At 48.9% G+C, this 25,678-nt stretch overlaps 1 protein-coding gene across 1 annotated transcript; it reads right to left on the reverse strand.

Annotated features, from left to right (window-relative positions):
- Positions 1-3,834: 3,834 nt before the first annotated feature.
- LOC144144315 (uncharacterized) lies at positions 3,835-25,051 on the reverse strand. The gene is made up of 7 exons (XM_077675700.1): positions 24,903-25,051; positions 22,670-22,818; positions 18,741-18,887; positions 15,007-15,136; positions 12,263-12,480; positions 7,635-7,836; positions 3,835-5,902 (listed from the first exon to the last, which is right to left on the reverse strand). The coding sequence occupies exons 1-7, from the start codon at positions 25,033-25,035 to the stop codon at positions 4,209-4,211; spliced, it is 2,673 nt and encodes an 890-aa protein (XP_077531826.1). The 5' UTR covers positions 25,036-25,051; the 3' UTR covers positions 3,835-4,208.
- Between the last annotated feature and the right edge of the window lie 627 nt (positions 25,052-25,678).

Consider the following 25,678-nt stretch of genomic DNA (forward strand, 5'->3'; position numbering starts at 1 on the left):
ACCCCGACGAACGATTCGCTTTTTCCCCTTCCCCGGCCCTCAGCGGCAGGATGAAGGGAACATGAAGACAGACAGACGAGGTCTGGACGCCGGAGCTCTCGGGCCGTCGTCTTCGGGATCCACTCGAGCACTGTTTCTTAGCCGCCCGCTGTGATGCAAATAAATGTACAGTTTTGTATCGGAGGCTGAGTTTGTCGGTTGACGATACCCGGGGTGAGATCGTCAGCGCTGCTGCGGCTTGGAGGAGAAGTTCTGGGGAAAAAAACATCGCGAAGATAACTCTCACCTCACAACGTGACGGTAGGCCTAGTTACGTCGCGTTGTTGCACGTCTGCGTCACCTCCTCCCTTTCCTAACGGAGCTGTCACCAAGTGACGGGTGACGGGCGTAACGGTGCTGTCACCAAGTTTCGCAGGGAGGTGTTTTAATTTTGCTACACTTCACCCGCAATCATCATCATCGTCAGAGAAAGTTGGATTTCCTGCAGGGCGTATTCGCGTTACAAAGTGAAGACACTAAAGCTTCGCTTTTAAAATCGTCAGTTACAAAGAATAGGAGGCCGAGCCGGTGATCACGGCCAGGGGAAGGGAAACGTCAGTGCCGTAGGAGGCCTCTGAGAAAGGGAGAATCAAGGCAGCGCCAAGTGAGGCTTGCCCACTGCCGTACGTGCAATGCGGGCCGCCTTGAGAGGCAAAAGTACGGACAGAAGCAACAGGGTATACCACCGGGTGATGGCGAGAGGGAGGAGCGAGCTTCAGATGGTAGACGGTGCGGTCCAGGCGGTTGGCCAGCTGCTGGCGGGCGTGGCCGCAAAGCTCCACCGGAAGTTCACCTCCGGATCAACAGAAGGTCTAAATAGGCTTGCGCTTTCACATTCCTAGAGAAAGTAAGAACCCCACGTAATTTTTTCGTTTATATCTGAGAACAATGATAAGGCCAGGAGGCAGACGGTGTCTGTTGTGAAATATTCACACACATTGCTCGCTCCATAGGTGAGCAGGTGAGGTCTAGAAGAAGAAGCCACCAAACATTTACGGCAGGATATCTAATTTTTTTTTTCTGTTTGTACACTCGGCAGCCTTGACGGCCTTGGACAGCATTCGACATCATCATCATCATCATCATCACCACCACCACCACCACCACCATCACCAGCCTATCTACGCCCACTGCAGGGCAAAGTCCTCTCCCATTATTCTCCAATTATCTCGGTCCTGTGCCAACTGTGACCAATTTCTCCCCGCAAACTTCTTGATCTCATCCGCCCATCTAACTTTCTGCCGCCCCCTGCACCGCTTGCCTTCTCTAGGGATCCACTCTGTTACCCTTAATGACCAGCGGTTATCTTGCCTTCGCATTACATGCCCTGCCTGCGTCCATTTCTTTTTCTTAATTTCTACTAATATGTCTTTAACACCAGTTTGCTCCCTGACCCACTCCGCTCTCTTCTTGTCCCTTAATCCGCTCCATTGCCCGCTGAGTCGTTCTCAATTTAAGTTGAACCCTCTTAGTGAGCCTCCAAGTTTCTGCCCCGTAGGTGAGTACCGGTAAGATGCAGCTGTCATACACTTTCTTCTTCAGCGACAATGGTAGGCTGCTATTCATTATCTGAGAATGTCTGCCATATGCACCCCACCCCATTCTGATCCTTTCAGAGTGCATTCGACAGCCTTGCCCCAAACAAAAGCTTCTCTCGGTCTGTCTCCCTCCGCCTTTCCGTCCTAACGGGTATTTGAATAATATTTCTCTGATGTAAGTAAGAAGTATGGCGCCTGTTGTCTACACGATAGGGAAAAGGAAAAAATGACGAACCGCTTCCTTCCGGAAACAGAGGTGCCCGCGAAGCTTGACCTCAGTGGGAACGAAAAAAAATTCCCCCGCATTTCCCCGAGGGGGAGAATGTGAAAGTGCGAATGCACGGTTGTCGGCCCGCTTGCGGCGCTTGCGCTCGGCCCCCGCAGCCCACCGCCTCGCCGCCTTCTCTTCCATCTCTTCTATCGGGTTTGTAGTATCACGTGTACACCACGCAGTTATCAAGCCGCTATAACGCCGCTGAGTCGCCAACGCACGCCGCTGACGACGTAGTTTGAATGCGTTAAAGATATAAGGCGCGTTGCTAACACTGATATCAGCGTCGCGTCCGTGGGTTAGTCGGTAGAGCGTCGCGCTGCGGCCGCAAAGTCCTCGGATCGAAACCTGGCGCCGGATGCTGTTTCTTTCTTAAATATAGAGGAGCACTGCGGACGCCGACGCCGCCGGCGGTGGATGGTTTGGGGTCGCTTATAAAGTGCATTGCACTTAAAACGACCAAATAGAAACGTAATACCAACAAAACGAAAAGAGAAACACTTTCACCAAAATCAAAAGGCAATGGCCGAAATGATAACGCAGAGCCATCGATAACCAAAACGGAACCCTTTCATTACTCGGTGCTTTACCGAAAAGCGAATATTTGGTTCTGCGATTATCTGGCACGTTTACGTTCTTGAATGGCTGCCCACCCTCCCCCGGAGTGAACCACGTGCGACCTATCTGTGCCGCGCTAGAAGGAGAACTGCCCGACGGAAGCGAGCGACCGCCTATGCGATTCGGCGTGATGCGAGCGATTACGCTGATTGGCTCCCATTGTGGCATGATATAGCCCGCCGGCGAGCGCCAACAATCTCTCTGTAAGCTCCAACAGCTGCACAGTCAACAAACACCTTATCCCCAATTCCCCCGAGTGGGTGTGTGCCAACACTTCAGGCACATAATCCTCATCATCCTAATCATCACAGCCGTTGTATAACATTGGTTTTGCCGCAAGGCGTTTTGGCGTGCGCCACCACCGACGGCACGCGCTGTATCGCCCGCTAGAACAACGTAGCAGCCAATGGGAAGTGTCCGCGGCAACGGTCTAGACGAGACAGCTTTTTATTTCATACAGTTCTTTGCCTAGTAACCTGTAATTTGGGGGGATTCGGACTAAATTTTGATAGGCGTTTTTCGTGCCGCAGTGCTATTTTACGGGTTCGAGAAACCACCAACTATATGGCTTCCATATACCGAGCCTGCCTTGATGAAATGCGGCATGCATGAACCGTATAAGTATATGCATTCGTGTTTTGTACGTAACCAAACTTTCATTTATCCACCACTTTCACTTCTGAAATCTCCTATTCGTGATATTTCTTCCCCTTCTCATTCCCAGACACAGAATAGTTGGCCGGAGCTAATATAGGCCGACCTTTGTGTTTTTCCCTTGCAATAATACTCTATCCGAAGGCGGTGTATACAGAGGATCTCTAGCGTTATCTAACTGGGCCGCTTCATTCACACAACTACGGAGTTTGATAACGGTACCGGAACCCGGCAGCGTGTTTCGAAACGCTTCGCTGCACAGAGCACCCACGTGACATGTGTGATGTCACTGCACGAGCTATTCTATCGAGCGCCTGGTACAACGAGCCTGCCATTCGGGCTCTGTAGCCTCGATGTAGGGTGCTGAGTATTGGTGCTTGGGTTGAAGCCCCAGCAGGTCTATCTCTGAATTTTTTTCACTGCTTAATTTCATTTTCTAAATTAAATTTTTGTTTCTCAAAACTCAAATCTACGAGTTAATTTTGTTAATAATGGTAATTTGGTACATTTTAGGTCACTTTTGTTTTAGGGGGCAGCCAATGACCACGTTGAATTACCGTTCTCCATCGCGCGAACAGACGTGTCACATGGGTGTTCTGTGGAGCGAAGCGTTTGGAAATACGCGAACCGGCGCCAAACGCGGCGGTGGGGCAAATAGACATGCTCATACTTCGAACAGTGCTGTTGAACACACTCTCGTAATTTATTGTTGGGTTCTAGAAGACACACCGTCACGTTGGCCGGCCAGAGAGCACCTCTAAGGCAAGAAGAGCAATGACAACTAGGCTTGAGTAGGGCCTAGTTATTCCACCGATCAAAGCAACACACCACCCGCATGAAGCGGGCGTTCCAGAATGTGTCATGACGCTTGCGGTTCTTCGTTCTGAACAAAAACTACTTTTTTAATTTAAGGAATTAATATATATGCTAAATGATAATATTGTACACAATATCCTCAATACGTTGAACACTTAAAGCACAGAAAACGGCTGCAGTCCGAAGGAGGACAAGTCTCTCACAGTGATGAACGTCCACCTCTTGATCTTTCATCAAAGGAAGGTCGAGTAGATGCTCAAGTATGTGCCAAGTCACTGGTGTTTTCCCTTCGTCTTGGAGCGCTTAATACCTTTCGCCGATCGCGGCCTTCTGATCGGCGACTGTTCAGTAGTCACCGTTGAGCTTGTCGAATGCTCGTCAAATAGACTGGAGATGCTGCTCGACCCCGCAGCCCTGGAACGAGCTGCAACACGTCTAGCGGTGGGGGATCGTTTCTTTTTTCCCTGACTGGTCTCCGTGGCTTTATCAGCCTCTTGGGGGGTGCTGCTGCTCCCAGAGAGGCCAGAGTTGTGAAGAGCCCCATTGCTCGTTTTCGAGACGATGTCGTGGCAAGCTGGGTCACTGGCCGCTGCTGACTTGTCGTCGACGCTGCCTGGGGCATCGCTGCCACTCCCTGACCGATCGTGGCGGCGACGTTTCGTCGATGGAGACCGCCCCGGCGAAGTACGTTCACTGGTGACTGAGCTGCTTGACGAAAGCTCGGCAACTGGGCTGGTCTCTCTGCCCGGCTTCTCCGCTGCCTCGGTGCCACCTGAAACACGATGGCGGACAGGGTTTTTGATCTTCACTGCACTGGAACCCGCGTCCTTGCAAAACTCTGGGATGCTCTCAGCTGGGCCAGTGTTGTCGGAACCCACGATTTCTGTTTTCGCGGCGACGGCGGGCGAGCTCGCTCCAGTGGCAGCGTTGGATGCATCGCTAGGCCTAGATACTGAATCGGTGGTCGATGTTGGATTACGTACGTAGTCGACGCCGCGTAGAGAATCTATGCCGATTGGTGGATCGGCGTCGTTCTGCAGGTCGTCGTTGTGCGCGGAAGGATAGTAGGCTTGATGTTCGGCGAGCCCCTGATGAAACGGACTGCCATCATGCGGGGACTGAGGGCAGATAGAGAACCTTTCCGTGTGGGTGTAGTGTGGTAGGAGGCTATTTCCATCCAGAGTTATGTCGGCGTCGGACAAGGTTCGATCTCTAACCGTCGCTACATGGTGCCCTTTCGCATCTGGGTGTGTTGCTTCAAACACCGCAGGAGGTGACGCGTCGTCAGGCCGGGGGGGCACTGTCGAGTTGGTGTTAGTCGCAGCCGGGGGGGTTGTATCAGGCTCTCCCGTTTTACAGTCATCTTCAACGGCATTCTTACAGACTCTTTGATACGGCGCAGCATTCTTTCTTTGCTCAGTGGTTTCGCCTGTAATGTCAAGGGCACGTTGGCTTAACGCAGCCGACGGTCGGTTAGTTAAACGAACGTCGTTAGTACTGAAGTCTTTTTTATGGGCTGTTTTTTGGGGACTTACTACAGATAACGCTACACGTTCAATGGCTAATAACATATTTGTACGACTTGACGCGTCTGAAACGTTGGACGAATGGACACTTATATCGGACGTCGGAGCTGCTCCAGCTGGCAGGAACGCGGCGCTAGGTGCGAAGCGAGCCCCGCCTCTGGACTCAATGGGCTGCACGGAAGGCTTGAGCTGATCCATTACACCGGCTTGGTGAAAGCAGTAGAACACGTCGTACTGTTCACTCAGCCAGGTCCGGGAAAAGACGAACTTTGCGAGCACTGAGCCCAGTACGAGGGTGCCGAAGCTCAGCAGCATACACAATGTGCGGAAGGGAAACCGCTGGCCGTACTTCTCGTGGTACAAGGGAAGACGGAGCAACGGCCGCACGCCCAGGTCTGGTTGTCCACACAGGGCCAGTGAGAGCCCTCCGAGAAGGAAACCTGCACCGTCCGTGCAAGCCCCGGTTAGAATTAGAAAGGGACCTCGGCAGTCCAGCGCGCTTTGCCTGTCACGTAGGCCAGCTAGGAAAACTCCGCTGCACGTGAGCAGGAAGCTCCGCAGAGGTCTGAGCATAATGACACACAGAAGTTAATGCACGCGCATACATACCAGGGACGTAGCAAAACTGGAGACGGTGAGTTAGATTCTCCCGAATTTTTTCCAGGCAGCGCGTGAATGAGTGCTAGCGTTCCCTTAGGAAAAGTTTTCCCTTACCTTAACGCATAACGCCTCTTCGGAAAAAATCTAGCTACAGCCCAGCATACATAAATGTAGATATGCATGCATGAGCCATAAATATACAGAACACATGTATACATACATACATGCATACATGCGTACACGCATGTATGCATACATACATACATACATACATACATACATACATACATACATACATACATACATACATACATACATACATACATACATACACGCATACGCAGATATACGCACACACACACGCACATACACATACGCAGATATACACATACACACATGCACATATACATACACACACACATATATATATATACATATATATATACACGTATACACACACATACATACCCACGCACATACATGCATACATTAAGGGGGTTATGAAGGGGAAACACAACTTTCTTTCATTAAAATACTACTTTGCTCCAATAACGACCCAATGTTATCGCAAACCTCAAACGAGCAATCGAGGTATATTAGGGAAAACATGTGATGCAGCGGAGACTCGTCAGACAGTTCGGCGATTTCTCTGTGACGTCATAGAGTCTTGTTTGCCTGATTGGCGTCTGTGGACGTAAGCCGCCGCCAAGAAACGTGAGTGGTCATTTGAAGTTGGGCTTCTGGTTCTACTCCATTGTGTAATTTGAATGCTAACGTGCAGTGAACACCGCAACAACTGTCGTTTTAGTGCTGGCCCATATCACGCCCCTCCTGCCCTAATAACGTAATTGTAGCCCACGAAAGTTTTGCAACATTTATTTTTTTTGGTTAAGAAAACGTCTTTCGTGGCTGGAGTAGAGCTTAGTGAGTTCTTAAGTTCCTTAAGCTCAACAAAGTTGTCTTTTGTAGGCATGGCCCCTTTAAAGGGACCCCGCAACACTTTCGATAAGTGATTTCACTCTATCCTTCGCGTCTGGAACCACTGCGAAAGTTATAGCAGAGTCCTTCAATGCTTTGCTATAGTTATCGCCAGCACGGAGCGGCACTGCGTGATTTGCTCGTCGCACCAGATACGCCTTCCGTTTCTGCTTTGTTTTTGTGGCTTCATTTTTAAAGTTGCTATCGAAGAGAGTTCGTTGCTGAAACCGAAGGAAATCCTGCCAATAGCCGCTACATGGCCTTAGTGACGTAAATCGAGCCGTCGGAAACCGTCAAGACCGGGAAAGAGAAAAATCTTTTGAGTGAGTTTACAAGTCATCCGATGGGCATAGAGCAGTAATTTTTGGCTGAGGTACTTTGCGAACCCCTAATCTAAGTACTGGGTGTGCCGGGTGACTAGGTTCTGCAAGCGTTGAAGATTTTAAAGAAAGTTGAAAAAAGTGTTGCAGGGCCCCTTTTGCATACATACAAACGTCACGGTTACGCAATTACGTTGATGAGGAGATGAAACACCCTGAAAAGAGGTTAACGTGCACGTTAACCAGTGGCCATCGCTACCACAGCCACGTATACCGGTGAACGAGCCGTAGGAGTTCGTGCATTCCGGCAGGTAGAAGGCACACAGCAGCTGTGGAAAGAGCAGCACGTAGACCATGTCGGTAGAAAGCGTCCACAGCTTGAACACGGATCGAACCGAAAGAGCCAAGCCCGCTGCCAAGGCGCCGGTTAGGCACAACGCGCATCGAAGTGCCAGCGCCACCGCCCGGTCCGGGGCCTGCGGCGAGAAGAAAAGATGGGCTGCCGCTTACCTCAGATAACCCTGGATACGGCTTAGCTTGGTTATGTCTCGGTTTGACTTGGTCAACATTTCATTTAGCTGGAATTATTATACTTTTCGCACAAAGCCTGCCTTTGTCTTCGGTGGGGGTCCGCCTTCGAGCGTTTCCGGAGCCTACCACGGCTGATATCCCCGGGGTGGTCCGCTTGCCGATTACAGTCCAAAGCATCCAGCTCCCGCACCAACGCTCAGATTGATTATCACGATCTTTAACGCGCCGGCGGTACGGCGGCGCACCGTAGTTGGGAGCACGGGATAAATTTTGACAACATGCGGACCTTTACCGTGCGCAGGCATCTCGAACACAAGGGCGTTTTCGATTTTCGCCTCCATCAGAAAAGCAGCCCCTCAACCATAAGACCGCAAAAACTAGCGCCCTACGTGGAGCGCCAGTTTGTGGTTTCTACCTCACAATATGCATAACCGATGGATTACACGAGGCATGCACTCGTGCACACTGCGAGGAATCAATGTGGGTTTCAGTTGGGCACGCTCACGAGACTGAAACGTCGCCGCGGGAAATCAACACCGCCTCTATTGGGCAGGTGTAGTAGGGACAACAAAGGAATATTCCCAGTGCACGGAGAAAAAGGCATTTATTTCGCGCCAACCTCTTTGGTTACATTTCGTACATTCGCGTAGGTGAAGAAGGGCGATTGGTGATCTGGCACCACGCGCAGTTGCGCGCGTTGTCGCCGCGCTGAACCAGTGGGCTCAGCAGTCAGGGCAAAATCCTGTGTGTGGCACACCGTTGTGTGCGCGCATCACCGCGCTGCCAAAATGGCGTCCTTCAGATGCCTCCCCTTCGAGTGTTAGATACGGCCTGTATGTGAGCGAAGGGAGTAAGGAACAACCGGCCGACAATCGGAAGCTATTAACAGTTGCAGAAGAGCTGCGACTGGAAGGCGAAGAAATCTTTACGCACCTTAGGCGTACTGCAGTGCGTCTCCCCGAACCGTCCTTCGAGCATGGCCCGCATTCCGCACCCCCGCGAGAGGGGTTCGGATGCTGTTCGAAGGGCCAATAAAGTGAGGTTATTCACTAAACAGGGCGGAGCGCGCACCGAGCTGACAGCATTTTATCGCGCAACGGCCGTTGGCACCTTCACCTCGTCAGGAACTCGAGAACTGTGACTTTGCCCAACACAGTGGCACAGGGGTGAGCTGGCCTCGAGGACAGAGACGGGAAAGTGTCGTGCAACGGTGGAAACGGAGCATTTGCGCAGCGGCAGCGGTATAACCACGATCCCCACAACTCATGACCCTTCCTGGTAGCTCTATGTCGTTCCAAGGACAACATAAGGGCTTGGAAAAAAATTGGCTAGTAAATCGTCGCTACTTCGTCTGTTTTCCTGAATGTACGGCCTAATCGCTTACTGCCGTAATAAAAATTTCCCCACTATTGTAGGGAAAACGTGGAACTTTGACTGCACCGGGATTGTACTTAGTTTTCATTGTCGCTTTAAAATATGAAACATATTTTCCGCTTCCCTAATAATATTACACTCCGAACCGGTTCGCGAACCGATTCATGCTTACGAGCCGGTTCGCGAATGGGTTCAGGTTGTGCTTTAGTTGAGCTGGAACTGAACCGGAACTAAATAAATTCACCCGAACCTGAACCGTAACCGAGCCGGCATTTTTGTCCGTTCGACACACGGATCGAAATGTTGTTTTCAATGCGTATTTTAACTGCTCATGCAGCTATGTATTTCAGTTTAAAGAACACTGAAAACACTACTTGTGTATTGATGTTTTGCCTCAAAAATGCCTAATCCTTTTCATTTTACTACTAAATGTTGACTAAGCATGAAGTGTTTGTAGGTTTACTGTGGTGAAAGAGTTTTGCCTACATAACCTTCTAATTCAATATTTCATTTTAACATTTCGCTGGTCGACTGAGTTCATGGACAGACAAAGAGACAGACATACAGACAGACAGACCAAAATTTTCGCGTTTATGTAGCCCTAGCCCAAGAATGACAATTGTCTTTGGATGTCATGAACCATTTATCTTTGCCAATGTGGACAACCAGCGAAGCTTTTCGATCGCACGACATAGAGGTGACACAATTTCATAACAGGTATGGGGAAATTTTATCTCTTAAGCGTTGATGGCCGCTATCCATAAGAGGGATACATACATAAACGCTCAGAGTTGTATTTTTACTTTACTGATCTTTAAAAAAAGTGTTTCCCAGCTAATCAACTGAAAATGTGTATTTCAGTGATTACATCTATGAGCTTGAGGTGTAAGTCAATTTTATTTTGACAGTATTGCCGTTTTTAACTAATCTTCTCAACTGATGAGGCGTATTAGCTTGGTGACTCAATCACGTTTTGTAAGGCGTGAGCCTTTGTAGGTGACTGCATGGTAATGGCACACACACAGGGACGGTCGTTGTGCAACGCCTCGCGCGAGAGAAGGAATCGGGCTTCGAAGACTAGTGGAGCCGCACGAACTCAAAAACTACGTGTTGTAATGACTTTATGAAATGGTATAATCTAGGATTTTTCTGGGAAGTGAAATGGGCCAGTTCGAATTGGTGATAATGATAATGATGACGATGTTTGCTTGGACTTCCCAAAAAATACTGGTCCAGTCTCTAAAAACCTCTTACACAAAAATCTGGACCCGTTGAAGAAATGTTTGCGTAGGCTTCCACGATGTCCCGATTTAGAAGTGATCCTCCGCCTCAGTGGAAACTTCTTGGCGTCCCTAGCTGACATTGTACAAGTGCGCAATCTGAAGCAAAGCATCCCTGGAGAAGTAAATTCTACCGGGATCCCACATAACGATGACAGGAAGAAAAAATACAGTTAACGAATAATGCAGTGCAACAACTCCTAATTAGGAACGTTAATATGATTCCATACAACGCTACAGTTCGTCGAGTTGTGTAGGTGCGGTTGTTATGAGTATTTTTTTTAATATGTGACCATTGAAGGCGACGATGAAAGAACAACACTCGTCGCCTTTCATGGCCGCCAGGCATCGTTGCCGGGCCTCACGTATTCGTCAGAACAGATTCGGGGTCAGCACCATGTTTCGCTTCTTTAAGAAAACGTTGCTGTTCCCCGGCACGCTTTGTTTGAATATGGGTGGCCTCAAAACTTAGTGGAAGCTTCGGAGCCTTTTAGCTAGCGCGTATGCGCGTGCTCTTGCATACGCAGCCATCACGCCGTTGAGACGCCAGCCCCAAGAACACAGCCCGTGCCATTCGCACAACTGTTTAATGCCGGCAGGGGTGCGTGGAGGCGAGCGCCGCCTGTAGGTGTTGTAAGAAACCCCGCTTTAGCGAGCAAGACCACAGCAGCGCCCGGAAAGTCTGAAGAAGAGGCAAGGAAAGCTTCGCTTTAAAAAGAATTGCTTTCGGCTGTTTACAGGAACACTTGTTAGTACGAACCCCGCAGCCCTGACTGATACTGTAGTACGCTGCGTTCGGGGGTTCTCAAGCCGTGCTTTAGAATGAATCCAAATGTACATGGAACCATATTATACAAGACTAGCACAGCGCGGGTGCTCGCATCCCAGGTGTTTCTGTATTCGGTCGTGCTACGACGGAGACACATTCAGCAACGAACACTCGCAGCTTAAAATAGAGAAGTAGCTGTGTGCTACATCGGCTGCCGGAAGTTGTCGTCGCAATGAGCGTGAAGAAGGTGCAGGTTAGCGTAGTCTGGTCAGAGAACAACGGAAAAGGTGTGATACACAGACTGCCCGAACACCTCTAAAACACAGAGGGAGATGTTCGTATTACGGAGCATGTACATTTCCTGTAGTGAAGACACTACATAATTATTACTGCATGCCTAAATTTCTTGCCACACCTCGTCGTGAATCTTTTAAAGGGGTCATAAAGGCAAGTTTCGTTTATTAGAAAGATTGCTTTCTCCCGATAACAATTATGCCAATTTTATCGCAAACTTCGGGCGGGTATATGAAATATCAATGAAAAATGACATAGCAGTGGCGACTCCCTAGCCACCTATTGGCTACGCATCTATGACGTCACAGAATCTTGTTTGTGTGATTGGCAGCCGTCGACCGAAGCCACAGCCTCTAGGTTCGCATGATTATACCACTTGAATGTTAAGATGCAATTAACAAATACGTCTTTACTGCTGGCCTCTATTGCGTCCCTCACGAACATAACACGTCACATGTAGCGCGAAATTTAAAAGTTTGGAATTATGTTTCGGTTTTTTTGTTGTTGAAGAGTGGCTTTTGTAGCTGGAATTCAGCTGAGTGAATTACCAGTTGCTAGTTCTCTTAAACTCAATAAGGTTGTACCTTGTGTTCATAGCCCCTTCGAAGGTGTACATGGAATAAGATCAACGGGTCAACCCTGTGCAGAGCATACCGTCGGCTTATAGACGGTCTGGTAGACGTTCCTGGCGATGAGCGTGGATGCGCTGAGAGTAGACGAGTCGACTGTCGACATGACGGCGCCCACAATGGCACTCATCCCAAGCGCAGACACGAGCGTCGGGCACAGGTAGTGCATCGCCAGCGGCAGCACGCGAGCCTCGTCCTCCGGCTCCAGATTGAACGTTCCGGGATATCCTGCTTCAGTGAAGTCTGCAAGAGTATTGGAGGAATATAACTCAACAACGTGTGGGTGCGACCTAGTTGGCCTTATTGAAACGTTACGTTAATGCCTGCGACACGTGCCGACGCCGCCAAACGTCAACTCAGAAGAATGGTTCGGTCCGCATGTCCAAATGTTTAAGGGGCCCAGCAGACAGCGAAGTTGGCGTCTCATACTGTGAGTACATCGTGTACCATCTCCTTTATTCTCGTAATAATATGTAGACAAAGGACGTAAAGGACAAAAACATGCACATGACTCTGTCTTTTACTTCTTTTGTCATATTATATGGGCGCTTGCGGAGGATTTTTTCAACAGAGTTGTCAAGCGATAAGGCTGGTATTACGGTGAGAGGGGGTGGAGGGTTACAACATTCTGCGAGATAGACAAAACTCCAGGGTGACATATTTTGTTTCTTTGCGGTTTTCTGGTGAAAAATACATTCAATAAATCAGTTTTTTTTTTATTTAGCGAGATGATCACACGACAGGGAAACTTAAATAGGCATTAATAGGTAAGTGTTGTCTATCGTAGTTCCGTTATGACATATATTCTCTAAAGAATGCTGCCGATGACTGCCATTGCGGAGTGCATCCCACTAGATTATAGAATTGGCTGCTTAAAAAGATCCGAAAAATAAGACGCATGGCCAGGTTTTCTTGATCTCTACGCGAATTTTTGTTCATGGGCCGCATGCAGTGCTACCGAGGTCAAGTAAGGACCAAACACTACATTTAAAGAATACATAATTCGTTTTCGTCATAAAACGTCTCACCTAGCGGAGCAACAAGCTAAAAACATGTATTACTGTTACATAGTTGACGTGGTGTGCCAAGACTAGTCAGGAGCATTAAGTAGAACCTCGTCGACACGTCCTAAAAAATGTGAGGTTGAAGTTTAGTATCCAGGAAAATGTACTATTCCGTAAGAAACACAATACGAGGAATTTTTAGTGTACACAATTGAGAGCGTGCTAGAAGAGAAATCGTTTGAATCGAGAACTTTTCAATGATGTTCGGCTGTATATACACAAATATATTTAGTCGTCCTCATGACCTAGCTTCATTCATTCATTCATTCATTCATTCATTCATTCATTCAATTGCATCCTAATACTCTGTAAAGGGGTATGCCATTTTCTGAATTCGTGATTTTTTTCTACCATACAAATTTTGATCGTTTCTTCCACTCGATCTTCATTTATCAGGTCTGGCTAACGCGAAAAATTAGTTCAAGTCTTATCGTAACGAGTAACAGTACGCATGGTATTTTACTATTCAATACAACACAGAGGCACCTGCGAAAATTGTATACAATATGCAATACCACAGTAAATAAAAATTTTGCTCCAATCCACGCTATGAAGGTGGTTGGAAAGCAAAGCTGTAAACGACACCCACAACAATTGCCGATGTGACGTCACTTGAATTTACACACGTGCCTCTATAAATAATGAGACCAGACATTCTGCCAGCTGTTACCTGGGATTCGCGCGTAGAAGCGCCCTCCCTCTCTGCAGACGCTGAATCTAAAACAGCTTCTGTCTTCCCGTCTCCACGTATGGGCGCAGCTTAGTCGCTAAGAAAACCGGCCCTTGTTCCGCTTTTCTTCGGGCCCACCCCGCACGGGGCACCTTGAGTATTCTTGGTTACGGTATTGGCGACACCGCGGACCACCAGCCCCCAAGCAGAAGCGGTGACCAACAGTGGCGAGGTGTTTAGGTGGAGGGCAAGAAACCAGGAACGGTTGCCGTCAGAGCCCTGGTGAAGCTCCCGCGGATGGGCTCCCTGTGTGTTAACTAGGCAGGGAGGCCCAAGACCACTTTGACCATCAGGGTAAAGTCAAAGAAGAAAGTACCCAGGTTCCCTGCTTTTTAGTGTGGGTTCCCTGTCAGTTTACCAGGCAGGGAGCTCCAAGACCTCTTTGACCGTCAGGGTAAAGTCAGCGAAGAAAGTACCCAGGTTCCCTGCTCTTAGTGTGTGTGTGGTGTGTGTGTGTGTGTGTGTGTGTGTGTGTGTGTGTGTGTGTGTGTGTGTGTGTGTGTGTGGTGTGTGCGTGTTTGCGTGCGTGTGTGCGTGCGTCCATGTGCGTGTCAAAGCGTAAAGTTAGGCCTGCCGATAGGCGCAACACCAGACCGGAACATACCCTCCTCCTCTTCCGCTGCACTGTCAGCAGTGCAGCTGGCTCCTTAGCAACGATGACGCCGTTTCTAAAGGGCCACTGATGCCGTTGCTCGGTATTTTCGCGCAATACGTTCTGGGAGGCACAATGGCAAGCTTTGTGGACATCAGCATTGACGGCTCGGCTTATAACAGTGAATGTATAAACGTTGCAAAAAAAGCTCATAACTGGGTCCGCGGTGGCCGGAATTGCTGATACCATAAAGTAACCTTGCCAAAGCCGTGAGGCGCAAGCTAAAACTGTTTTTGTAGGTCACTGGTCAGAACTCCTACCTCCGCAAATTGTTTTTTTTTTATTTGTAATCGCATGTTAGATACGAGTGCGAGAATCCTTACTGGCAGTTCGGGATACAGTTCCGATGATGATAGGCGGCACAGCAAGCAGGAGGCACCCAATGGCGGAGATGTAGGAGAACATCTTGGCGTTGAAGAGGGAGGAGCTACTCAACACTCGCTGGAAGTAGACCTGCATAAAAGCCTGATTTAATACAGATACTCAGCAAGTTGTCTAAGAGGGGGGCAAAAAATTGTTGAGGGCAAACAAGAGTTGTGTAAAAAATGGACACAGAAAAAACTTAGATCGTATTATGATGTCTTGGTTAAACTCACGTGTCCTTTAAAAACATTTTCTATACGTTACAAGTCGAATTTAATTCCCCACAGGTAATTTCATAACAACTCCCGGGACATTTGCGCCCTTCTTGCAGGTTATTGATCCGGATGCCTCAATGTCCATTTGGGCGCTAGACGGGCTCTGCTTCTATTCCGTTGTCGAAGGGCTCCGTCTTCTTCCGCTTGAGATGCTTTGCTTGGCGAGCTGCTTCCGCATTAGTTCTTTTAGATGGCTGCAATATGTCTATCCCTCGTTGCTCCACACGTTGTGTGTGTACGAGCGTGGACGGCCACCATTTGGTACTGCTGAGCTTAACGGAACCCCGCAACACTTGTTTCAACTTTTTTTTTAAATCTTACATGCTTCCACAACGTAGTCACCCAACACACCCAGTACTTAGATTAGGGGGCCCAGTACCTCAGCCAAAAATTACTGTTCTATGCCCATCAGATAACTTGTAAACTCGCTCAAAAGATTTTTTCTGTCTTTCCTGGTCTTGACGTCCCTCGACGGCTGGATACGTCTCTAAGGCCATGTAGAGGCTGTTGCCCGCTTTTCCTTCAGTTGCAGCAATGAACGCCTTTCGATTACAACTTTAGAAACAGCCAGAAAAACAAAGTAGAAATGGAAGCCGTATCGGGTGCGACGAGCAAACCACGAAGTGCCGCTCCGTGCTGCCGATAACTATTGGCGGTGAGATCTTTGAGTGGCGCCCCCTGGCTCTGACGTCGGCTTAGGGATTCGCGCCGCTGTCGTCTGCTACACTCCGCTTGTGAGGGGCAACAGTGCCTGGGCTAGAAATCGCCCGTTACGTTGCTGTAGTGCGTTAAAAAGCGTATTTCTAGCGACTCAGTTATTTTGCCAGCTTCTGACGCATCTGAATAATTGAAGCTGTATCCCCCACAAGTTTGCAACGCACGAAGAGATAGAGAACAACTTTCTTCAGAGTATCGGTCAGAAGATCGTGTGTAACTCGTCCTTTCTTGCTTATTCGCGAGGATCAGCGATCAGAGCTTCTCGATAAGTATTCAAAATGCGTAGGCTTTCCTGCAGTATTTTTGAGATGCTCCTATGAAGACTCAACAGTCTAATACTACGTACCAAGCAGCGGCCTCTACACGCTCATCGCACAGCAGGAAATAAAGCGGCTTCCTCCTGTTTCTTTCGTTGTTGTCTTGTATCGGAATAATGTTTCTTGCTTTTTTTTCTGCCCAACGCATTAATTTTTCTGCGCCGTCACTAACTTCTTATTAGGAGGTTTCGGGATGTTTGGGAGCCTCACAAACGTAGTGTGGATATTTCCTTCATTTTGTATGGCATACATTCCCTTCACAAATTGGCTTTCATTACGGCTGCGTGCAAGAAGGTGCATATCCGCAGCGTGCTTTGTTGATTCACATGCAAATACAATGGGAAGGTTTGTGCTACGCCACCGCGATCGCGCCCTAAACAACGTGGTCCACAGTACCCGAAGGCGGCTTTTGTGCTCCGAATTTCTATCGTAATTATATCGTTATCACAACGAACTGACTCTCAACTCGAACAATGATGACATGATTACGGTGTTGAAGGCATGATATACTCGCTAACTAACGTAATAAATAGTATACCTGCATATATTACAAGACTCGAAACCGAAGAAGAATTCCAAGTAGCTTTTTATTGCTTTTCAACCCTTCCAGGCGCGAAGAACAAATCCTATTCTACTCGGGATGGCGTTCTATGATTTCAAGAAAATTACTTTTACTCTCTTGTCCTGGACTGAGGACCCGGCCCACTAACCAGATCGATTTAATTGTTAAACAAAGTTTTCCCCTCCTTCTCTTGAGTGCAGTTTTCCTATAACGCATATCCGAATATCGGGAAGATATGGCTGTGCAAAATTTTCCGAAATATCCCTCCAGGTCTTAACAAACATATATGTGTTACTATAAATTTAACGAAGACGTGACTCGTTTTGCTCAATAAACCTCCGTACTGGTTAGATGCCTGGTACAGAATCAGCACGCGCGTATATACACACTGGGTTATTTGGAACTCAACCTACAGTTTTTGCAGTCTATAGTGCATGTCGGCAAACTTTCATGCCTTGACAACGTAAAGTGATGTGACAAAACGCGTTCGAGAATTCGGCAAGGTTGCAAAAACTGTTTTACCTTACATATTATTACCGGGAATCGTGATGCCTTCTGCCAAAGCCGACAGCCCTGAAGGCCTATGATTTGTTTTGGTCTTCCATTTTCGCTGTTGTCGGTTATTAGCAGCTGACTTTTACTTTTGTTCGAATGCTTACATGAGAAGCTGACGCCTATCTCTGACTCTTCGCGCTCCGCACAGGACCGGCTTCGCAAGGAATGGGGTGGCGCCGGCAATGTTTCTCCCGTAGCGGTATCCAAAACTATACTTTAATTGACACCATGAGCTAGTGTATGCGATTTGAAGCCTATTATTACGATAAAAAGTTACCCACACGCCAATTCTGGTGCGGACAAGCATCAGACGTTGACCGCTCGAGCAAAGAAACAGCAGGGAGAGCGATCCTGAGTGAAGCAGACGACAAATGCGAGAATCCCTAAGCTGACGTCACGGAGGCGCGCTTCGCAGCGCCGCCTGTGTTCGCGCTCACCGCCAATAGTTTCGCAGCGGTTCCAGACGCCAAGGAAAGAGTGAAAGCGCTTATCGAAAGTGTTGCATGGTCCCTTTAAGCTCCACTATGCAACACTTCCCGATCAGGAGCGTTTCACGGCCTGCGACGCTAATTCGGACGCCGGATTTTTTGCGTATTCATCAAAGCCCATCTTATGTATACATTGGTCAGGCACGGGATGATATAGTACGTGTCACACGTCCCGATGTCTCGCGGACGTGGGACGCGGTATCATCCCGAGCCCCGCGGAATACGACTAGTGTGCAATAAAAATGGAATATGCTGGGCCCACCAATAATGCGTAAACGGGCACAACCACTACGGAACAACCTTCCGACATAATCAAGCGAAAACTTCCTTAGTTGGACGGATGTCGTTTTGTGAAACAACTAATGCATTTCCACAAAGACCGGTTGGTGGACCGACGATCTCTGGCGACACGGCGCGTGCGTGTAACAGGGCTTTCATTGTGTCAAAAAAGGTTGCTTGAAAGTCGCCAAAAAGGAACACTTGTAGATAAGACAATACACGCTTCGATCACGAAGGAGTACAGTGTGCACCTGTATCTCATAAACCTTTGTCGGTGTACATTTAGATCCTTCGAAGATGCGGTTCTCAGTGCGCTAAACATCGTGTCATGATTGCATTCTTCATGCGCCATTTCGGTCCTTGAAGGTTTGAGGATGGATTGGCCGCACTTTCATCGAAGGTTGGGCGCACTTTTAGCTTTCCTGCTTCTCTCAACGTTCTTCGGAAAGGGATGGTAACATTTTTTGCACGGGTTCCGCGAAGGCTTTTCCAGTGACTCACCTGCCTTGGGATGCCCCCGCACACGAAGCTGAGAAAGTTGTCCACCAGTCGGGTTACATCCGGGAACGTGAGCCTGTCGGCGGTGGTCTCCGAAACATCAATGATGCCTGAAGCGTCGTTGGTAATGCAGAATGGGACGCAGATCCACTGTGTATGATTAGGAACAGCGGTCAGTTAACGCCGAGTTCCGGTAACACTGCGTGTGATCGGTTATGTCTGTCGTATCAGAATGCACTCTGAACCGCAGGGAACTCAAAATGCACTAACGGCGGCACCGTTCTTTGTGAATCAGTTTGGCTACTCCTTACAAAGGCTACCTCAACCTAGAATGGCCTTAGCACATCATGTTAGGCTTGGCAGAGGTTTCGATGTCATGTGTTGAGGAAGCTGGAGGCGTTGACCGAAACCTCATATTGTGAAACATTCCCCGATGAGGTAGATGTTGAATTAGCTTGTGTTGGGAGTTACGGTTGAGCCCAGGTTTGAGGTGACCACGCTTAAGTTTGAATTTTGAAGAAACGCTCAAAATTTGTCTGACAACGTCTTCAGTGGTTGTTGACGCTATATTTAATTGAGTATACTGTTTAAGGTGTACCCCGCTGGATCCATGAACACTGCATCCTTTACATTTTTTTCCTGGTACCTACTTAGCCCATTGGTGTTCAATGGACAGACATGTAACCTCACGATCGTTCTAATTCACTTCATAATGCGCACTACAATCATTATTACTCTCGGCTAGTAAGGCCACTAGCTTCGCATACTAGCACATACTAGCTTCGCAACAGCACATACTAGAACATGGGAAGTGGCAACAAAAAAAAAAATGCGTATACCTCCGCATAGCCGCTTGTCTTGTTCGTCAGGACTACGGAGGAGCGCCGACTGTGGCCAAGAAAAAAATCATTTCCGAGGAACGATTGTGTCCACGCGCAACCGGGCGGCCAGCTTACACTTTGCTCCCTTTCTCTTTCGCGCCCCTCTCGCCCTTTCGTACTTTGCTCTCCCCTTGCTCGCTCTCCGCAGCGGCTTGTTTCCCTTCGCCGCGACATCTGTCTTCAAACATGTCAAACTGCGCGCAATCACGAGACGCGCGCGAAATCTAAATCACGGTGTGCGGCCACAATGAGCGGCGGGATAATCGCAAACCGCCACGTATGTCACGACTGCTTATTCTTTAACAGGGAGCGTTTAGTATGGAATAATAAAGGCGGACTGAAGAATATCGATATAACAAAGGAGATCTAAGATTAAATCGTACGACGACGATTTCGGAAGAACCACACAAGAAATGAGCCAGAGTAATATCGTACACTGCAACATGCACTCTAGCCTGATTCGGCTTGCGGTAAAGCGGTACAGCGCAAAAATCGCTGTTTCTTGGTCGCCCGCTAACCTGCCGCGCGCTTAACGATTTATGCTTCTTCTGCACACCCGCAACGTTTACGTCCGCGGTCTACATAGTCATGCGGCAATGATGCATACAGTTCCACACAAGAACTATACAGTTCCACATGCCGCCTTGCCATGAATATGGAAAGGCGCTGTCAGCGTCATTACGCGAGCTAAACATTTCGAACGCTATCTTTGCTTCAATCCGCGTCGTAACTTGCTGCCCGATGTTCACTGTCACTGCGCGGTCGTGTAATCTTGTCGAAGTGGCCAGCGCATACCGCCACACGCATTGCTGAGCAACGTGTTCTGATGACCTGGTTTGTGAAAATAAAGTTGTTCTAGAATAAAGAGCGAAGCCGGATACTGACCTATATTGCGTCGTAAGACGTTCTTGCGTGTCTCTAAAAGTACATTTAATTTAAAATGATAAATTAAATTAAATTTGTAGCATGTGCTGAACCTACACCTGTCTGATTATCTTATCTTATTAATGGCGGCATCGACAGAAGCCTGCCCCCTGCATGTCGCATCTACGTGTCGTAATTAACAGCTGCACAACCAGTTGAGGGGTCGTAAATACTCAGAAATTATAGAGGGAGAAGGAGAAGGAAAGTGGTGTGTCGAAAAATCGTGGAACATATTGGTACTAAGTGGAGTTGTGATACAGAAACATTTCTGGAAGCGTCCCCCGCATGCCACTGGCGCGGTTGTTTTGGCACTACTCACAACCAGCCTGAATTGATGAAAGAAGCAGCTGTTCATGCAATTCAAATCGTTAACCTGATTTGAACCTCAGTGTTGCCTTCAAAAGCACCTAGCCCCAATCATCATTTTTCAAGCAACACTCCGCGTTTTACGTGCTCTCTGCACCAAGGAGCTAGCGGCTTTCGATTGATTGATTGAAGTGTTTAACGCGCCGACGCAACGCAGGCGATGAGGCGCACCGCAGTGGAGGGCTACGGATTAATTTTGACCACCTGGGGATCTTTAACGTGCGCCGAAATCTCCTACACGCAGGTGTTTTTGGTTTTCGGCTCCATCAGAAAAGCGGCAGCCGCGGCCGGGAATCAAACCCGTGACCTCGTGCTCAGCAGCGCAACGCCTTAGCCACTGAGCCACCGCGGCGGGTGCAAGCTGCTTTCGACTGTGTGGATGTAGTTCTCCGGAGCGCCGTGCCCTATACAGTAGCGTGGTATGCAGTACTAGCAGTACTCATAATGCAATGCGGTGCTGTCGTATGCAGTTCCAAAATAGAAGAAAAAAAGCTCGGGGACACACCCCCGCGTGATACGAGCAGAGATACTGAAACAAACCCGCCACGGTGGCTCAGTGGCTAAGGCGTTGCGCTGCTGAGCACAAGGTCGCGGGTTCGATTCCCGGCCGCGGCGGCCGCTTTTCTGATGGAGGCGAAAAGCAAAAACGCCCGTGTGTACGAGATTTCGGCGCACGATAAAGATCCCCAGGTGGTCAAAATTAATCCGGAGCCCTCCACTACGGCGCGCCTCATCGCCTGCGTTGCGTCGGCGCGTTAAACCCCACAATCAATCAATCAATCAATCAATCAATCAATCAATCAATCAATCAATCAATCAATCAATCAATACTGAAACAATTCGTCGTGTGAGCTCAGTGTTTAGCATCCATTCTGCTTTTGAGCCTGCAAATTTAGTTTACAAGTGGCGAGAAGGTGGAGGGCACTTTTAAAATCGTTATTTGTTAGAACTACTTGGCTTCTGTCGGCTTTTGTAATACATTTAGCACACAATAGAATTCCCATTCGCCAGTTTACGGAACGTAGTGCCATTCCTGGCCCGGAGTGCGGAAAACGAAGCGTTTCTCTAGCGGCCAGATGTCTGACTGTGGTCTCTACATTTCGTATTCCAGTTCTGCAAACAAATACTTAACGTATCTCTGCCGTACGACAACTTAATTCCGTCGGATACGGTTACCAACGAAGTGCTGTCGAACCAGTTAATGAGGCCCGAAACGAACGCGAAACTGCGCCAAACGAACCGCCTCCGAAGCAGACGACAGGCGGAATGCGCTTCGCCGTCGCGCCCCGCCAACTGAGCAGCTCCGGAGAACGGGTATCGCTGCGCCATTCGTAGCGCCATCTACATTGTGCTCCGCGAGTGAGGGACATTAAGGGCCCGTCGGAAAGAGTGAAGTCGGCGCTCCTGTTTATCTTACTCCGTGGTCAGGACGCCGATCGTGCCTCTTCTGGCTGACTGAATGACTGTTTCGTATCGTGACCGTTCAAGTACGCAGCTAACGACCCGCACAAGTCGCAAAAAACAAAATTCTGTGCATTGCTGGCATTTCCGCAAATGGCTTCCCCCAATCCAATGCACTCGTAGTGAAGGTGTTCGGGAAATGTCAATTTTAATGGCTGTTTCGTCGGGATTTTGGCCTCCAGGAATACGACACTGCTCCTCAGCTTGCGTAACATCTCATGAATACTGCCAACAAAGCTGCAAGGGCAACTTGATCGTGAAAAAACTCTTAAGAACTTGTGACGTGGCAGCTCCACTCACCAGTCCGATGATGGTTGCGCACAGCTGAACAGCGTCCGTTTGCACGACGGAGTTGAGGCCACCCATGGTGGTGTACGACATAGTGAGCAACAAGCACGCCACGATGCAGGCGGTGCCGTTGAGATCCCCTATTACTTCAGCACTGTCACCTGCCAAATGACGTATTGGTTTCGGTAAGGTGAAACAGGTACGGTCACAACAATGGTAAGTTATAAAGTTTTCTTCCATTTTAAATATAATTATTGGAAATAGTCACAAATACTAGACACCAAACGAGCGAGCAATTACTAAGAATGGCAGAGCGAAAGCCTATTTGAACCTTCTGTCGATCTGCTATTGAACTTCTGTTGACCTTTGCAACCGTGCCCGTCACCCCTTGACCAGCCCCTCGGACAGCCTCGTCAAGAGCTCGTTCCGATCGCTCGTCATCCCCAGGGACATCCTGTTGGCCCACATCGGTATATCTTCCCCTTTGAAGGCGCCATCGATCGTATTGCACGTGCGCCAGTTGCCCACCCTCTTCGGGTGCTGCAGTTTCCCTTTCCCGCCCACTGCCCCGAATGGCGCTCGTATTTTGCTAGTGCACAACGATTCTCTGTACCTCCGAACGCGTTCCATAAACAAAAGGATTGAACGCTTTAAAACGTCCTCCTCATTCTCGCCCTATGTGATGAAGACAGTAGTAACCGATGTATCATGGTCACTTTTCACAAATACTTTACTCCACAGTTACTTTGCCGAAATCACGTTTGTACAAATAATCTGCACCGGCGGGGAACCGTGATTATTGCAGATTACACGCAGCACCTGTAAGTGCCGAGTTGACCTGAAGAAATGCACACTTCCCAAGATGTGCTTGGGTTGCCACCTGCTTGCAGCATGGTGGACACATATCATGCTCATTATAAATATTCGGACTCAGTTGACAGATTTATTCAATTATTTTTCCCTACAGCAGCCACGATCGACGGCAACGTCCGTTCAAAGTCGTCAGGATCGACCATTTGTATTTTCTCCTCAAAGAGCTCACCGACCTCACCAGCAATGATTTTATAAGAAATATACTGGATACTTTTTTAAATGCATAGCATTTTAGTAACTCACAATGTCACGCGGCGTTGGCGTGCGTTGTCGTAGTCCGCAGGCGCGCCTTGTCGTAGTCCGCAGCCAGGCCACTACACTATAAAAGATATAAGTTTCCGGCGCCCGGTTTCGAACCCATGACGCCGCGGGCGGAACGCAAGGTGCCCGGCGCACTACCGACTGAGCCACGAAACCGACACAGATTTCAATGCACCGAACGCGCCTTATATCCTTCACTCCTTTCTGGTTTGTTTCGAAAGCGCCACAAGTTGTCCCGCGCCTCCGAAAGATGGCGACACGGGTCCCGCGATCGAGAGATACGACTTGCCGGCGCACCCCCTCGGAAATGCTGTGCATTTGATCGTGCCCCTCGCGAGGGGGATGTCTTTGTATCGTCTTTCATTGTTTACTGCACCATTTTACTGCTGTAAAATGAATATGCATTACATTTAAGCGCAAATACCTCGTTCGGCATGCTTATAAGGCCTGCCCCATTTTTTCAGGTGCAGCGAGGCTGTTTATGGCTCGGACAAACTGACTGCGTGTCATTTCATCTCCAAGCACGGAGTGCGCGTGAGGGAACGGACAGCAAGGTGCGCCAATGTGCGAAGAGAAAAAGAACGTCAGCGCCTCTCGCGGCCAAACGCGCCATTATCACATGTTTGTGGCGTAGGTGATGAGCCACAAAAGGAAAGAGATCACTCTCGCAATGGATCGCTTGTTAGTGCTAGAAACGACGTCGCGAGGAGCTGGGGGAACGTGACCGTGGCCATCGCATCGCCGACGCGGCGGTGATAGAACGAGAGACACCCGTGCCACCGAATGTAACCGTCGCCGTCGGGCCGATGAGGCGGCCCGGGGAGCTGAACGGGGAGCTCTCCGAGCGCAAGCGTCAACGTAGCGCCGATCCCGCAGGGAGGGCACTTTTCTACCGCCACCTACTGCGACAAACACCCCTAAATTTTTTTTACCGTGATGAAACACAGTTCGTTGGGTATCGATTCTCGCATTTACTGCATACACTCACCCATACCAAATCTCTTATTACTGCGGGTGTACCTGCCATAGCATCTCGCAAAACAACTTGCTTCCCGACTCCGGCAGGCGCATATTGCGCGTAGAAAGTCTGCTCGTTGACGGACTCGCTCACCGAGGGCAGCGAGCGCGGCCGCCGTCCAGAAGAGCTCCCCGAAGAGAGCAGGCACGCAGAGAAGCGGGCCCATCCATCGGCCGTACAGCTGCTGCAGGGGATCCAGCATCGTCACAGAGCGCGTCGAGCGCATCTTGTGCGAGAAGAACCGGCCGCCTGCAGCAGAGGAAGGCCCGGAACGAGAACGGACGCTTTTGAATTTATTGTGCACGATACAGCATGTGGTTCTTGTGCTTCCAGCATTACTCGAAAATGGAATGGTTGCTTGGGAACCGAGCTACAAATGCCTGTGTTTGTAGCTTTTCCCATTCTCTGTTTATGAAAGGAACCCTGCGACACTGCCAACAAACGCTCCCTCCCTTCTCTTCGTCCTCGGAAGCACTGTGAAAGCTCCAGTTATCGCGAGCACAGATTTGGCACTGGGTAATTTGCTTGTCACTACAGATACACCTTCCAGTTTCTGCTTTGCTTTCGCGGCGATTTTATTTACATTGACTACCGAATTCCTTTATTGCTGCAACTGGACGGCGGCCAGCCAGTAGCCGCAACATCCCTCGAATGACGTCATTAGTACGTGCGAGCAACGCCAAGACACGTCAAGTGAGAAGTATTTTGTGAGCAAGTTCTTCAATTATCTGATGGACGTACAGCTGTAGTTCATGGCAGAGGTGCTTTATGGCTGCCGATTCGAAGTACTGCATCCGCCCATTCGCTACTTTCTGAATGAATTTCAGGAAAACAGTTGGAAAAAGCATTGCAGGCTCCATTTAAGCAGT

This window comes from Haemaphysalis longicornis, unplaced genomic scaffold (genome assembly GCF_048455015.1).
Source record: "Haemaphysalis longicornis isolate Haplotype H1 unplaced genomic scaffold, Haemaphysalis longicornis Haplotype H1 scaffold_7, whole genome shotgun sequence".
In the NCBI taxonomy this organism is placed as follows: domain Eukaryota; kingdom Metazoa; phylum Arthropoda; class Arachnida; order Ixodida; family Ixodidae; genus Haemaphysalis; species Haemaphysalis longicornis.

Excerpts from the sequence above, each read along its gene's own strand:
- LOC144144315 (XM_077675700.1), bottom strand. The coding sequence starts at position 25,035 with ATGCGCTCGACGCGCTCTGTGACGATGCTGGATCCCCTGCAGCAGCTG. Across the intron at positions 15,137-18,740 it reads GCGGGGGCATCCCAAGGCAG|GTCTACTTCCAGCGAGTGTT; the intron begins GTGAGTCACTGG and ends GCTTTTATGCAG. Across the intron at positions 12,481-15,006 it reads AACTGTATCCCGAACTGCCA|ACTTCACTGAAGCAGGATAT; the intron begins GTAAGGATTCTC and ends ATACTCTTGCAG.